The following is a 14,260-nucleotide window of genomic DNA, read 5'->3' on the forward strand; positions in this document are numbered from 1 at the left end:
CCTTCCCTCCCACTTGCTTACTCTGCCTATTGAACTCCTATTCATCCTTCAAGACCCAGTGCAAATTTCTTGTTTGGAGAAGCTTTCCCTGATCATCCTGAGGCCATTATTATTATGCTTTGAATGTGTTTCTGTTTTAAAGCTCACATTGTTACTTCCCAAATACTGGCTGCTCCCATTTTTGAGTGTTCATTGTGTGACAGCCACTGACCCAAGCCCCATATTCACATTATTTCATGTTATTCTCACAGTAACCATATGAGATGCATTTCATTACAGCCCCATTTACAGATGAGGACACTAAGGCTCAGAGAAATGGTGTGACTTGCCCAAGACATGCAGCTGAAGGGTGACAGAGCTCATATTTGAGCCCAGATCTGTTTGACTCAATTTCTGCATCCTAAGTCTCCTGTCCCTGGACCCTGCTGTACCTCCTAGACCCCCATTGTCGATCTTCATGAAATGTTGAACATGGGAGGGACCAAGCAAAGGGGTAGATGCAGCAGGGCTGCTATGGTGTGGCCGAGGTGGGGAAGTGGAGAGGGGCTGAGTTTACTCCAGTTGAAGTGACAGGAGCCCGGCTCCCCATGGCTGAGGGCTTCCTTTCCACCTTCCATTTCAAATAGCAACCTCTGGCCGCCTGGGGACAGGCCCGTGGGACTCCAGGCTGAGCAGGTGGCATGGTGACAAACACCATGGCAACCCGCCTCCTCTCTGGGGCCTAGAGGGGAGGGAGGACCTGAGCGCGCACAGGGCACACACTGAGGCTTCTGCACAGGATCCTGGAAAGGTGTCTCCCTTCGGGCCTGGGTGGCTTCTGCCCTCCCACGGGGGACCCGCCTACTCGGTCCCATCCCAGCAGGGGAAATGCCACTTCCACCTCCGTCCCTGATGAATAGCTGGTTCTGGCCTCCCAGGAGACTGTCAGGTGCACCCAGGTACAAATGCCACCCCCTTCTCTCCCCCAGGCCAGGGAGGAAGGAAGAGGGAATGCAAGAGAAGGGAGGCATGGGGTTGCCAAGCAAGGTAGTAGCAGGGACAGCTGGGACAAAGCCCTCATTGTACCAAGGCCACACGCAGCTCCAAGGCAAACCAGGCATCCTGCCTGCCTCCCAGGACCTGGGCCTAGAACTCCGCCTGGGCTTTTCTGGCCCCTTAGCAACACTCCCCCAAGCTGGCTTGGAAGAGAGAGGCCCAGCCTCAGATGTGAGTCCTGCCTGTGCCGAGAAGACCTCCTGAAGGCACAGCCTCCTCTCTGCACCCTCCAAAAGCCAGAAGGAAAGGAGTGATGATGGGAGAGTGGCCAGTGAAGCCAGGCTGACTTGAGCTAGAAACCAGAGCCCATCGCACCTGCAGCTATGTGACCTTGGGCCCAAATGTGATAACAAAGTACCTGGAAGGATTTGAAGTAATGGGCCGAGGCACATGAAAGCGCTCAGCGTGGTCACCTTGCCACACAAGGATTCAATCAATGGCAGGTGATCCTTGAAGCCCTTGGCCACCCATGAGGAAAGACTATCATCCCTTGCCCACACCACCCCAGCTGCTCCTGGTCAAGGTCCTCCTGTGCCCGGGAGGCAGGGAGCCATTTATGGCCATCCTAACAAGTGTGCAGGAACAGTGTTGTTACCCACCCTCAAATTGCCCCTGCCCCGTGGTTCCTGCTCTGGAGGCCAGCCCTAGGTCCGGGAGGCCCTGCCTGGGCCATTGTGGCATGACGGGTGGGAAGTGTTGCCAGGCTGGGGCCAGCAGCTCAGGTGACAGGCATGGTGTCAGCAGCTCCTGCAGCCCAGCACCCGACACCTCTGGGCAGACAATGCTGGCTGTGTCCAGGCCCTCCAGGGGAACAGGCCGTGTTCTGTGTGACAGCCAGGAAACAGGCCATCTGAGCAGTGCCTTTGTGCGCGCAGGAGGCAGCCCCGCCACTGGCCAGGACGACCAGGCTCCTCCTGGGAGGCCCCGATGTGGGAAGGGGGTGGTGCCTGGACTGGGGACTCCAGGGTTTGAGATCCAGCCCCTCAGCATCTGATATTGACCCGGTTTGGATGTTGGCCCTGCCACACACCTGGGATGTGACTTAGCCAAGTCCCTTCCCTCTCAGTGGCTCAGATTCCTCATCTGTAAAAGGGGACTAATCACAGCACTTCCTCATAGGGCTGTTGGGAGGAGTCAATGGCGTAATGTACGTAATGGGCTTGGCACGGGGTCCGGTGTGGAGTGGGGCTCGGTGAGCGCTTCTCTCCCAGCATGGGGGGAGGTCCAGGGCATGACATCCTCAGCCAAGTCTCCTGTAGCCAGGCTGCTGTCCTCAGTCCCTGCTCTTAGTGTGGAAGGAAGGAACTGAGGTCTCTGCAGCTGGCACAGGACCGGCACGTTGGCTGCAAAGAGCCCGGGCCCCTCTACCTCAAACTCCAGGAGCTCTGCGGTGACGCCCAGCTTAGCTGTCTCCCCGCAACAGCCCAAATCCAGCCAGCATGGGGACTCTCCCCTCCTTACGCCCCTATAGGGCTGCCCTTGGGCCCAAGCCTCCACCCAGGAGAGAGGCCTAAGGACTCCTGGGCAGGAGCCAGGGGGCCCAGTCTGCCTGCCCGCTTAGCCAGAGGAGCACTTCCTACTGGACCCACCTGCTGGGACTCCCCCAGGGGAGGGCTTCTGCTCCCACCCCCCCAGTCCTCATCTGCTCTGAGCCCACGCCCTAAGTCCCTGGAATATGCCAAAATCAGCATGCGGATTTGCACGGACGGGTGTGGGAGGGCCCAGCTGCATGTCCCGCGGTGTGGGCAGGCTGCTGAGCACGTTCACTGAGACAGTGTGGCACGTCTTGGAATGGCAGGGGCATGGTACCTTTTCGTGTTTGTGTGTATCCATATGTCTTTCTACACATGTGCTGGTATGTTGGTCTGTCTTGTCTCCCCTGTAGACGGGAAGCCCTGAACTACGCGCCAACTGGGAAGGTGATGGTCGGCGAGACCAGCCCATCCTAATTTGGGGTTCCTGGTCCTGCCGCAGGAGTCCTCCAGCCTACAGCCCCCACCAAGGAGGGAGGACTGGACAGCACGGGGGGGTGGGAGTCTGAGCGTCAGGGACCTGGGCAAGAAGCAGGCTGGCTGGTAGAGTAGAAGACTCAGTGCCGGCTGCTGCCCAGGAGACCCTGCCCCTGAAGCCCTTGTGACCTCGGGCCAGGCCTTCGCTCTTCCTGGGGCACACTCACTCATCTGGAGGACACTGGGTTGGACTGATGATTTCTCACTGCCCCTGAGGCTCTGACAGTTGTATTTTAAGTTGGGTGGCGGGCACCTTGCACCAGCCCCATTAGACTCATTGGTGGAGGCAGCTGTGGCCTGCTAGGCCCTTGCTGGGTCCTGGGGTGTCCTGCAAAGGGTGAGAGGAGAAGCCATGCCGGGCAGCGGCCCCAGCGAGAGGATGACATGGCCCGGCCCGGCCCTCCCCGCGGCACCCCCAACCCGCCCTCTCTCCTCAGCCCCGGGGACACCGCCCATCCCGCCCCTCACCCGGACCCGCAGCCTCATGGCCATGTCCCTGCCGGGGAGTAGACGGGCCTCTGCTGGATCCCGCAGGTAAGTCTCCCCCTTGCCCAGACCCTTAGCTGCAGAGGGTGGGAGTGGGGGGCGGGCCTCTGTCTCCACCTGCCACTGACTTGCAGTGTGTCTTTGAGCAAAGCTGGAGCTATTTAAGGTTCAAACGACACAGTGAATATGAAAGTTCTCTGAAGGCATAAACCACTGGATTCCTACCAGTACCAGCCTCATCAGTGCTGTTGTTTGATTTTCATGCTTGCTAGAGGGGAGTCGTGCAGCGTCCACGCAGGCTCACTTGGCCTCCCTTGCTTCTCGTTCCTGTGGGCTTGTCCTCCTGTCCCGACTCCTGTCTGCCCCATTCTCCTCCACCTCTGTCTCAGTCTTTGCAGAGTCCTCCCTCCCTGGGTTTGGGGGACCCTGGAAGTTGAGAACCATTGGTGAGGGCAGATGGGTTCCCACCCTTGGCCTGCAGCCCTGCCCAGCCTCCGTTCTTAGCCCTGGGGAGCCAGGAGGGCCAGCCTCCTTCTGGTTTTCCATCTTGATTTGCACTGTCTGTTCTGTCACCCCCGTCTGTGGTCTGTGCGTTCCCCTCTCTCCCTGCTTCTCTCCCCGGCGGTGACCCCGAAGCGGGGGCCCTTTGGGCCGCAGCGGCCTGGCAGTGTTCGCCCAGTGTCCGCAGCTGCCCCCCAGCCAGAACGAGCACCTGCCTCTTCTTCCTGCCTCCAGGCGCACCTCTCCACCTGTGAGCGTGCGGGATGCCTACGGCACCTCTTCCCTCAGCAGCAGCAGCAACTCAGGCTCCTGCAAGGGCAGTGACAGCAGCCCCACGCCAAGGTAACCGGCCCCTCCCTCTCCTCCAGGCCTGGCCCTGCTGGCTGGCAACCTGGTGGCTCCAGGGTGGGCCATGTAGGGGAGCCGTGTGGTGTTCTGACCATCCCCGCCCCCAGCACACTCTCCGAGACTCAGCTCCTGTCTGTAGGATGGATACAATGATGCCTAGCTGTACTTAACCATGACAGTGGCTTAAACAAACTAGCAGTGATGCTTTCAGAACAGCGAGCCAGAGCTAGGCAGCTCCCTGAAGTGTCAAGAATCCCATCCCCTTCTCTCTTCCTGCTCCCCCATCCTTGGGGTGCAGCTTTTGTCCTCATCATCACGAGATGGCTCCAGTACCTCCAGGCGTCAGGTCAGTCACCTGGGAAGGAGCAAGATAGAAAGGACCAAAACTCCCGCTCAGAGGTTGCTTTTTCTGAGCAGGGACATCTTCCCCAGGAAATTCTGCCTGCACCTTGCTGGCCGGAACTGGGTCATGTGACCAACTCTAGGTGCAGGGCCAGTTAGTGCAGAGAGAGTTAGCGTTCTGCCAGTACTGTGTCACCCCAGACAAAATCGGGGTTCTGGGAAGAAGGCAAGATGGACACTGGCAGGCATCTAGCAGTGTCTGCCTTCTTGCTCTTTTCAGGGGGACACTCGGAGGGTGGCAGAGGTGGAGTCGGTTTGGAAGGTGAAACGTGTTACAAAGGCGGCACGTGCTAAATTGTGGTGGGCCGAGACTCCCAAAGCAGGATCAGGTTGGAGAGGCAGGTGACAGGTCCTTGAAGACCAGGAAGTAAGAGCTGTCATGGCAGCCCCCATTTCTGTGTTCCCAGTGTTGAGATACAAGTGGGAGATCAGGAAGTGGAGGCTTTGGATTCGGTCACTTACTGTCTCTGTGTCTCCATTTTCTTATCTGTGAAGTGGAGCTGATACCTGCTTGCTGCCCACACGTCCTAGCTGGCCGGTAGCTGATAACTGCCGTTGTTAGGGCTCGGGTCTGACTAAGGGTCTTGGGCAGGAGAAGGCCAGGAGACACCCAGCCTATGGCTCCCACGGCTGGGGCACCTCCTGGGGGCGCTTGTCTTGCTTCTCCCAGTGAAGAGGATGTCATGTGTGTGAAGTGGTGTCTGGAGCCACTGAAGCAGCAGTTCTCAGAGTTTCCCACCATGACACGCGTGATGGGTAACACACTGTGCACAGCCCGTGCCCCAGCGTCCTAGTCATCACTCCACCCCCAGGGGGGACGCAAAAATGATGTGTTAACTTACATTTTAAAAAGCATATAATTGGAAACTTTAATATTTTTTCATTAGTAACAGATTTTTGTAACGCATCTCATCCCTGTAGTCCAGAAGGGCAATCTCAACCCCAAGACTGAGAACTGCTTCCGTGGAAGGGTCTTGCCCACCGTGAGGGTTGCTGCCCCTAGGTGAGCGGTGGGGCCTCGGTTAGGGCCTCGCTGCACAAAGCCAGGCTCTCTAAGGCAGGAACAGCCGAGAGACGTGCATTAAAAAATATTTTTCTTCTTTGTTGAGATATATATTTTTATACACACACACACACACACACAACTAGTGACTAAAAATGTATGAGTGAGAAATGTTGGGGGAAAAATACTCATGAATGCAAATGGAAAATTTTTAAATAGTTATTTTGTCTCTAATCCTCTCTGATTCTTACTAGTTTGACTAATCCTGGTTCCTCCACTACCACCACCCACCACACACCCAGGCATCCCTTTACTTACTCATCACAGATCTGTGCCCCTCTAGCCAAAGTCCCTGCAGGGTAGGAGGATAACTGCAGGACTGGCGTGTGGAGCGTCAGGGTGACCACCCAAGGGTGGCAGCAAGATGGTGGGTCCGTGCAGGCACGAGTGTGTATCCACCCACGTATGTGGGTGTGCAGGTGCAAATGGACTGGAATCAACATACTCAGATATGCACTCCTAGTAAGCACATGTACATGTGGTCCACACCCATGTGTACCTGAGTGTGGGTGAGGAGTGAGAGTGTCAGCGTGTGCAGAGACTGTACCTGCACACCGGTGTCTGCTCCCCCTGTGCCCAGGCTGTGAGGGCTCTCACCTCCAGAGAGGAGAGCTTCTCCCTCCACCCTGGGCGACGTTTCCTCCTCTGCAGCGGGTGAGTCCTTGTCCAGCAAGCAGACCCAAGTCTGCGCCTCCCACCCGAGCCTCCAGCTTCAAACTCATTCTCTGGGCTGGGTTCTGGGAGACACCAGTCAGTCTCTAGGACTGTCTGTGGGGCTCCGGGCAAGAGCTAACCTCCCTGAGGCCAGCGGCCCCTCTGAAAGACGAAGGCAATCCCTACTGCCAGGGCAGCCGTAAGGACTGACGGGGTTGGTCAAGCACTTGGCGTGGTGCTGGGCTTACATGCATGCTCTGGTGTACGTCTCCCACCCTAACTAGAGGAACCTTGAGCCCTCCACCCTGACACTATGTCCTCCCTCAGAGCTTTACTAAAACCCACCTTCCAGAAGGCTGGGTATTCTCATGCCCACATGGGCTCTGTGCAGGAGGCCTGGCTTGGAGCCATCTGGCGGCCAGGGGACAAGGATGATGAGGCTGGCCTCCCCTTGCTCCCCAGGGGCACAGCATCTGTGCCTTGCCCGACCTCTTCCTCCCTCCCTGATGATGAGTGTCCCCTTGCAGGCGCTCCATGAAGTATACACTGTGTAGCGACAACCATGGCATCAAGCCCCCCACCCCAGAACAGTACCTGACTCCACTGCAGCAGAAGGAAGTGTGCATCCGGCACCTGAGGGCCCGGCTGAAGGACACGCAGGACCGGCTCCAGGATCGGTGAGTGGGTGGTCAGCAGCAGCCTTGGGGACGACCTGCCAGCTCCACACTCAGGGGAACCCGGGCCTGGGTTGCCCGTGGGAGGGAGGAGTGGCTGGAGGCCTCCCAGCATCCACCTGCTCCCTCCTTCTCAGCAAAGCCTTGTCGGAGCCATTTGCAGACACCCCACTCCGGCTTCTCACCTTGACGGCCCCAGTTGGCTGTTGGGGGCCAGGCGGGGAGTGGTTTCTCCTATGAGGGCCTGTCTGGCTGGGCCCCCACCTGCAGCAGTCCTCTCCCAGCTTCAGCCTGGCAGCCCCTGGGGGCCACTTCTCCCTGGCTCGTGTCCGTCTGGGGGGTTGGAGCACAGGGAGAAACAGCCCTCCATCCTTCCTTTGCTTCCTCCCAAGTGAGTCACCAGGGGGCTCTTGCTCACCAGTCCAGGCCCCAGAAGCCCTGCTCATCTACTTCCTGCTTGTAGCTGACGCAAGTTCATGGGAAACCTTTCGCCGAGCACCCAGAGGCCTCCTGGGAGCCCCACAGGCCTGTCTGAGCTCCTGCTCAAGACCATGAGGGTGCTCAGTCCTGACCCTCCCAGCCTCTGCTTCTGCAGCCCGGCCTCCCAGTGTTCTGGGATTACAGGCGTCAGCCACTGCGTCCGGCCCCCATAAGCGTTTATATTGCCATGGGGAAAGAAACCCCATTCCCATTAGCACAATCACTACCGTGTTTCTCTTCACTCGCGCCAGTTCCTGGAAACCACTCATTTTTCCGTCTCTGTAGATGTGTCTATTCTGGATGTTCCATAGGAATGGGTCCCACGGTATGCATGGCCACGTAGCTCTGCCAAGTGGCCAGTCCAGGCTGCATTTGCTGTGGTTTTTGAACTGAGGAGGGTACAGGCGGTGCTCTGTGAGCCTCCTTGTCACAGGGCTGGGATTTCTATTTTTATTTCCCCTCATCTTCCTTGTGCTGCCCAGGATCTGCCTGGCCTTTTGCACTAAAGCCCCCAGGGAGCAGATGGCCCATCTCCCAGCGTCACTTCTAGGGCCAGCCCTGTGGCTCAGAGCAGACTGTCACCCTTTGTGGTTTGGGCAGGATGCCCTGTCGTGGGCATGGCCACACCTCAGCTCCCCGCCCAGTCTCTGCCATGGGATCCTGTGGCCATTCTTTATGTGCTGTGTTGTCACTGCTCACACTCTACGCTGTGGGTTTCATACCTGTACCTCCCACAGTGGCCTACCTTCTGCTCCTCAAAGACACCATGTGCTTTTACCCCTCTGGGTCTTTGTATCCTGCATCCCCAGCACCTGAGATGCCCTGTCCCCCATCTTGCTTCCTTGGCAAACCCGCCCTTCAAGACTCAGTTCAGATGTGATTCCCTGCGACCCACTGCGGCATGGCCAGGGCTGGAAGCTACAGCTCCCTGGGGACCTGCTGGCTCCAAGGAGAGGGGGCCAGGGACCAGCCGAGCTGAGTGTGCCCAGTTCCTTCTTCCAAGCTTACTCTTCCTTCCGGGGCAAGGTATGAGTAAGGAGTGGGTGTGAGAGGCCGGGAGGGTTACCCTAGAGTGAGCCCCTACTCTGGGGCGGGGGGAGTGAAGAACAAGCATCTTCCCCATGCCTGTTGCTGTGACTGTTACTGCCACACTGAGCAGCTCCATCCGGCTCACTGCTGCCACCTCACTGCCATTGCTGAGTTGTGTCCTGTGGAGAGGTCCTTCCCCTTCCGGGAGACACCGTTGCTCACTCTGTGGCCACTATGGCCTCTTGGTCCCAGTCCCTTCAGCATATTGAGGAATGAGATTGTGGGCCCGTTCCTGGAATGGAATTGCCAATCTGACTTTGAAAAGGATGTGGGACGCTCACTGTGCTGGGCTCCTAAACCCCAAAGTGACAGCCATGCCATTCATGGATTTTATTTGTGTGGATATAGTGGTTTTGGCCACGTGGCTGCCTGCGGGCTGCGTCGCTAGGAAGTGTGCTAGAGGAAGATGCCCAGGGCAGGGTTTTCAGTCTCATGAATGATTTTCCCCTTTTCTCACTCCTTTTACTCTGTCCCCGTTCAGCCTTGCTCTGGTTTTACCTCTAGGCTTGATGAGATGTTTTTCTAACTCATCTCCCTCCCTCCCCTGTGCCTCTGCATTCAGCTTTGACTCGAGGGAGTTTGAAAAATCCTGAGCATTTCTGGACGAGAGTCTTCTGATTGTCCTGTTTGCCTGGCGCTTGCCCCTTCTCTTAGGAGTGACTCTGTGCCTTTCCTCTTTATGGTAGATGTGACTGCAAAGAAGAGACTTACAGCATGGATAAAAGAGAGCCACCCTGTTTTGCTCCATCCACCACTTCCCATCCCTCCACTTGGGATGATGTAAAATTATCAGCTCCCCACCCCCGACATCGAAGACAGTCATCTCTCCCATAAAAACAAAGCAGTCCACTGCCCTCTCCCCAGTGATCTCTGTCCAAATACCCTTTCATTTAACATGTTCACAGCCTGCTGTGCTAAGAGGCCACATCCCTTTCTATAGAGCAGAGATTTTCTGCCTAGTTTTTGGTTTTTTTATGTTAAAATTTTATCAGGTTTTTATGGCAGTTCCTCTTACAAATGCAAAATCTTTGTTGTCGAGTCTCTTCTCTAGATGATGGATTTAAACACTGAGAGTCACCTGCATTTCAGCTACTAGTGGGTGGGAATGTGGGCCGTGTCTCCTACTGACATTTCTCCTCCCAGGTGGGGGCCCCTCTCCCCACCCACATTCGCTCCTCCCCGTGGAATGAAAAGGAAGGGACACTGGGCGATGGATCCTTCCTTCTGTTTTTGGCTCTGAGCAGCAGCAGCACAGGGCCCTTCATCTTTGCAGACGCTGTCCTTGGTGGTGACAGACCAGGCAGGCAGGGAGCATGTGTGTGTCTCCTCTGCCCGCAGGGACACCGAGATCGATGACCTGAAGACGCAGCTGTCACGCATGCAAGAGGACTGGATCGAGGAGGAGTGCCACCGCGTGGAGGCCCAGCTGGCCTTGAAGGAGGCCCGCAAGGAGATCAAGCAGCTCAAGCAGGTCATCGACACCGTCAAGAACAACCTGATTGACAAGGACAAGGGGCTGCAGAAGTACTTCGTGGACATCAACATCCAGAACAAGAAGCTGGAGACGCTGCTGCACAGCATGGAGGTGGCCCAGAACGGCATAGCCAAGGAGGACGGCACCGGCGAGTCGGCTGGTGGGTCCCCCGCCCGCTCCCTCACCCGAAGCTCCACCTACACCAAGCTGAGTGACCCAGCTGTCTGCGGGGACCGCCAGCCTGGGGACCCCACCAGCTCCTCCGCCGAGGATGGGGCCGACAGCGGCTATGTGGCAGCCGATGACACACTGAGCAGGACGGACGCACTGGAGGCCAGCAGCCTGCTGTCATCGGGGGTGGACTGCGGCCCGGAGGAGGGCTTGCTGCACAGCTCCTTCGGCCCGGGCCCCCGCTTCCCTGCCAGCAACACCTACGAGAAGCTGCTATGCGGCATGGAGGCCGGCGTGCAGGCCAGCTGCATGCAGGAGCGTGCCATCCAGACGGACTTCGTGCAGTACCAGCCTGACCTGGACACCATCCTGGAGAAAGTGACCCAGGCCCAGGTCTGTGGGACAGTCCCTGAGTCAGGGGACAGGTGCCCAGTGCCAGACCCCCACCCCCCGGCGCCCAGAGACCCCAACTCAGCAGTGGTGGTGACAGTGGGTGACGAGCTGGAGGCCCCGGAGCCCATCACCTGCGGACCCACCCCACAGCGGCCTGGTGCCAACCCCAACCCTGGGCCGTCAGTGAGCGTGGTGTGCCCCTTGGAAGAGGAGGAAGAGGCAGCCACAGCTGCAGCTGAGAAGGGGCCCAAGAGCTACTGGAGCCGCCACTACATCGTGGATCTGCTGGCCGTGGTGGTACCAGCTGTGCCCACGGTGGCCTGGCTTTGCCGCTCCCAGCGGCGCCAGGGCCAGCCCATTTACAACATCAGCTCCCTGCTGCGGGGCTGCTGCACGGTGGCCTTGCACTCCATCCGCAGGATCAGCTGCCGCTCGCTGAGCCAGGCGGGCCCCAGCTCGGCGGGCGGCAGCTCCCAGCTCTGAGGAGGCCCCCACCCTGGGCAGCGGCTCCCACGGCCTGACCACTGATTGTAGGGATTCTGTTCTCCCCTCCCCTACCCCTATGGGGCGTCATCTTATTTATTTAGTTTTGGTGTGTAACTATTTTTTTTAGTGTGTTAACAGTGCCAGGGCAGGAGTAGGGGTTGGGGAAAGGCACCCCAAAACTTCAACGGAGAGAAGAGGAGGGAGACCAAAGGCAGGGCCGTACGCCGACTGGACAAATCGCAGGGAGAAGGAGGTGAGGGTCCCCCAACCTGGCCCCTCTGTTCACCTGGCCCTTCAGACAGGGCACGCCCTGCTCAGGAAGTCTCTGGCTGTATTTATCTGAGGCAGCTGGGCTTGTGTTGCCCACCGGAGCCCCCCACCCCTGTCTAGGGCCCTGCTCACTCCATGCCTTCTCCTCCAAGCCACCCTTGCCCTCAGCCCAGGCTTCTGGGCCAGTATTATCTCCTCACATGGAGGCAGCTACGGCCCAAAGAGCAGGTCACTGACCCCAGGACTCAGAGCAGGGTCAGCAACCCCTGGGCCTGGGCTGGAGCTCCGGCCTCCCCAGACTGCTCCCCACCTCGGGGTTCAGAAGCCCAGTCAAGGCCACAGGCTGGAGGAAAGACGGCGCCGGGGCATGAGGTGGCAGAGGACAGTGCGGGTTCTGTGTCTCTCTGTTCATCCCAAGTCCTCGTAATCCATTTCCTCTTGGCGCCGCTCGGTGTGTCTGGTCATTCTTCCCGTGAGAGAGCTCAGCCCGGCAAGCTCAGCGCGGGGTGGGAACGCCTGCCTGAGCCCCAGCGGCTCCAGCCCTCTGAGATGAGGCGTCTCCCACCTCCTCTGCAGTCCGGGAGGCAGGGCAGGACCCAGGAATCCTCAGCTTGTTTGAAAAGCCAGAGGCCGTGACTGCCCCTGGAGCGTGCCCTGAGTTTCTCTGGGGACCTCAGGCTCAACTTCTGCTTTGCACTACGTTCACCGGGAGCCTGGTTCTCTTCCATCCCAGGGTTGCCGGTGAAGTACCTGCTTGCTTTCTGCGATGAGGGTTCCTAGACCTTAGAGGTATCTGCCTCCCGGCGAGGGTGGGGAATTCTGACAGGAGCATCCCCAGACAGGGTACTGAAGCCATGATGTTCACCCAGGCCAAAGCAGGGTGCCCTGGGACGTGCTTCCAGGCAGGGGCACGACAGGGCGGGCAGGCACCCTGCAGCCTCGCTGCTCCCGGCCCAGAGCCAGTCGGCCTGGGAAGGTTCACTGTCCCCTACTCCTTCCCTGGGACCACACCTGAGTCCCCCAGCAAAGCTGCTGACATTTTTATTACCATTATTACTTTACAAAGTAAACTCGCTTCCTCTGCAGGGGTTGCACCCACTGGTCATCCCACCTATTCTTTAGAGGTTAGGCCCCCTATTTGGGGGGGTTGGTGGGACCCTGTGTCTTACTCAGCCCTCTGGCCTAAGGGGCACTCTGGTTCTCTGCCAAGGATGCTTGCCCTCGCCCCCGATGCTCCCGCAGCCATTGCCTGACTTCTGGGCTCTGCCCTTCCACTCGGTGCCCTTCACGCGAGGCCAGGGCACCTGCATGCACTGGGAGTGGGCGCCCAGCCCAGCCATCGGGGCAAGAGGCCCCTCCGCCACGCGCTTTGTGCCTCCAAAGCTCCCCCCGCCTCGGTCGGGGCCTCAGACCAGCCATCCTTTGTGAAGCACCCCTGACCCCAGCCTAACCAAACCCAAATGCCTAAGGCCTGGCTGGGGCTGCCCCCTTGGGACACTGGGCTCATGCCACGGAGGGGGCAGTGGACAAAACAATCCAAAGCCACGCCGGGACGGGCCACGGACCCAGCCTCCTGTGCTGTGTACTCATGGAGCTGCTTAGTGTCTCCTTAGAAATAGTCAAAGCTTTGCTGAGAAAATAAATGTATGGACTATATTTGACAACATAAAATCTATATATTTTTCACAACTGGAATTTAGTCAAGCTTCGTAGCCCCTCTGCTCCTGTCCGTGTCTTGCATCGGTGGCCTTCCTATCGTGTCTTGTGTTTTGGTGGACGTGGGCAGGGCTGGGGCCGTAGTCCAGTCTGTCCCTGCTGCTGGAGAAGCCACCTGGGAAGGGCTGGGCTGTGGCTGGGCCCGAGGCCTGTGGAGGAGGTGAGTGGGGCCGGCTGCCACCCTCTATTCCTGCTGTCCCCAGAGCTGCCCGTGTGGGTCACGAGGGGCCCTAGCACACAGCGTTGAGGGTCCTTTTGGGGGTTCTCTTGGGGCCTTCGAAGGGCTTTTCTTCTTAACAGTGGAGGAAGCAGCTCACCCCCCAGCCCTCGGACCGTGCTGGCCGGTGGCCCTGGCCCCGCTCTCGAGTGTGTGCGTGTGTGTGCTCAGAATCCGCCTCTATGCAAAGGTGCAGGCTGCCTGTGCAGCTCCAGGCAGTGGAGACACAGCGGCCAGCTGGCTCAGGCTCCAAGCCCTGACTAGGCAGGTCAGAGTGGGCTGGGGGGGCAAGGCTGGGGCCTGGGGCCGGGGCCTCCCGTTTAGAGTGTGCATCCTCCAAAGCTCCCCCTCTTCCTTCCTGCTTAATACCTCCCCCTGTTGGGCTGTGACCTTTTCCTCCTGCCCTCGGCTTCTGAGCAGAAATCTCTGGGGCCTCCCCTCTCCCTAGGCCCCTGGCCAGAGCTGATTAGGTCCTGCGGAACAGTGTCCCCAGGAACCACCTTCTGAAACTGCTGGTCTCTGGGATGGAGCCCAGTGGCCAGAAGTGGCTTCTCCTTAGCTCCAGGGCTCGGGTCAGAGCGGCCCTGCTGCCCTCTGGTCCAGGCTCTGGCAGGAATTGGGAGTCTGGGCCCAGACTTCCGCACAGAGAGCCAGCCTTGAGCGGAGTTTATTACAGATATCTCCCAAAGGGATAACTTAGCTTCTCACTGAAACACCCTTCCCAATCGCCACTAGCACAGGGGTATCTGACAGCACTTTGGGGAGGGGTGGGGCAAACCACAAGGTCTGGGG

At 58.5% G+C, this 14,260-nt stretch overlaps 1 protein-coding gene across 1 annotated transcript; it reads left to right on the top strand.

Moving 5' to 3' along the window:
• The first annotated feature begins 3,396 nt into the window (after nucleotides 1-3,396).
• SNPH (syntaphilin) lies at nucleotides 3,397-11,631 on the top strand. The gene is made up of 4 exons (XM_045528551.1): nucleotides 3,397-3,578; nucleotides 4,266-4,373; nucleotides 7,026-7,175; nucleotides 10,080-11,631. Exons 1-4 carry the CDS (start codon nucleotides 3,397-3,399, stop codon nucleotides 11,260-11,262), a joined length of 1,623 nt encoding a protein of 540 aa, XP_045384507.1. The 3' UTR covers nucleotides 11,263-11,631.
• Nucleotides 11,632-14,260: the final 2,629 nt, after the last annotated feature.

Source organism: Lemur catta, chromosome 17 (genome assembly GCF_020740605.2).
Source record: "Lemur catta isolate mLemCat1 chromosome 17, mLemCat1.pri, whole genome shotgun sequence".
Classification (NCBI taxonomy): domain Eukaryota; kingdom Metazoa; phylum Chordata; class Mammalia; order Primates; family Lemuridae; genus Lemur; species Lemur catta.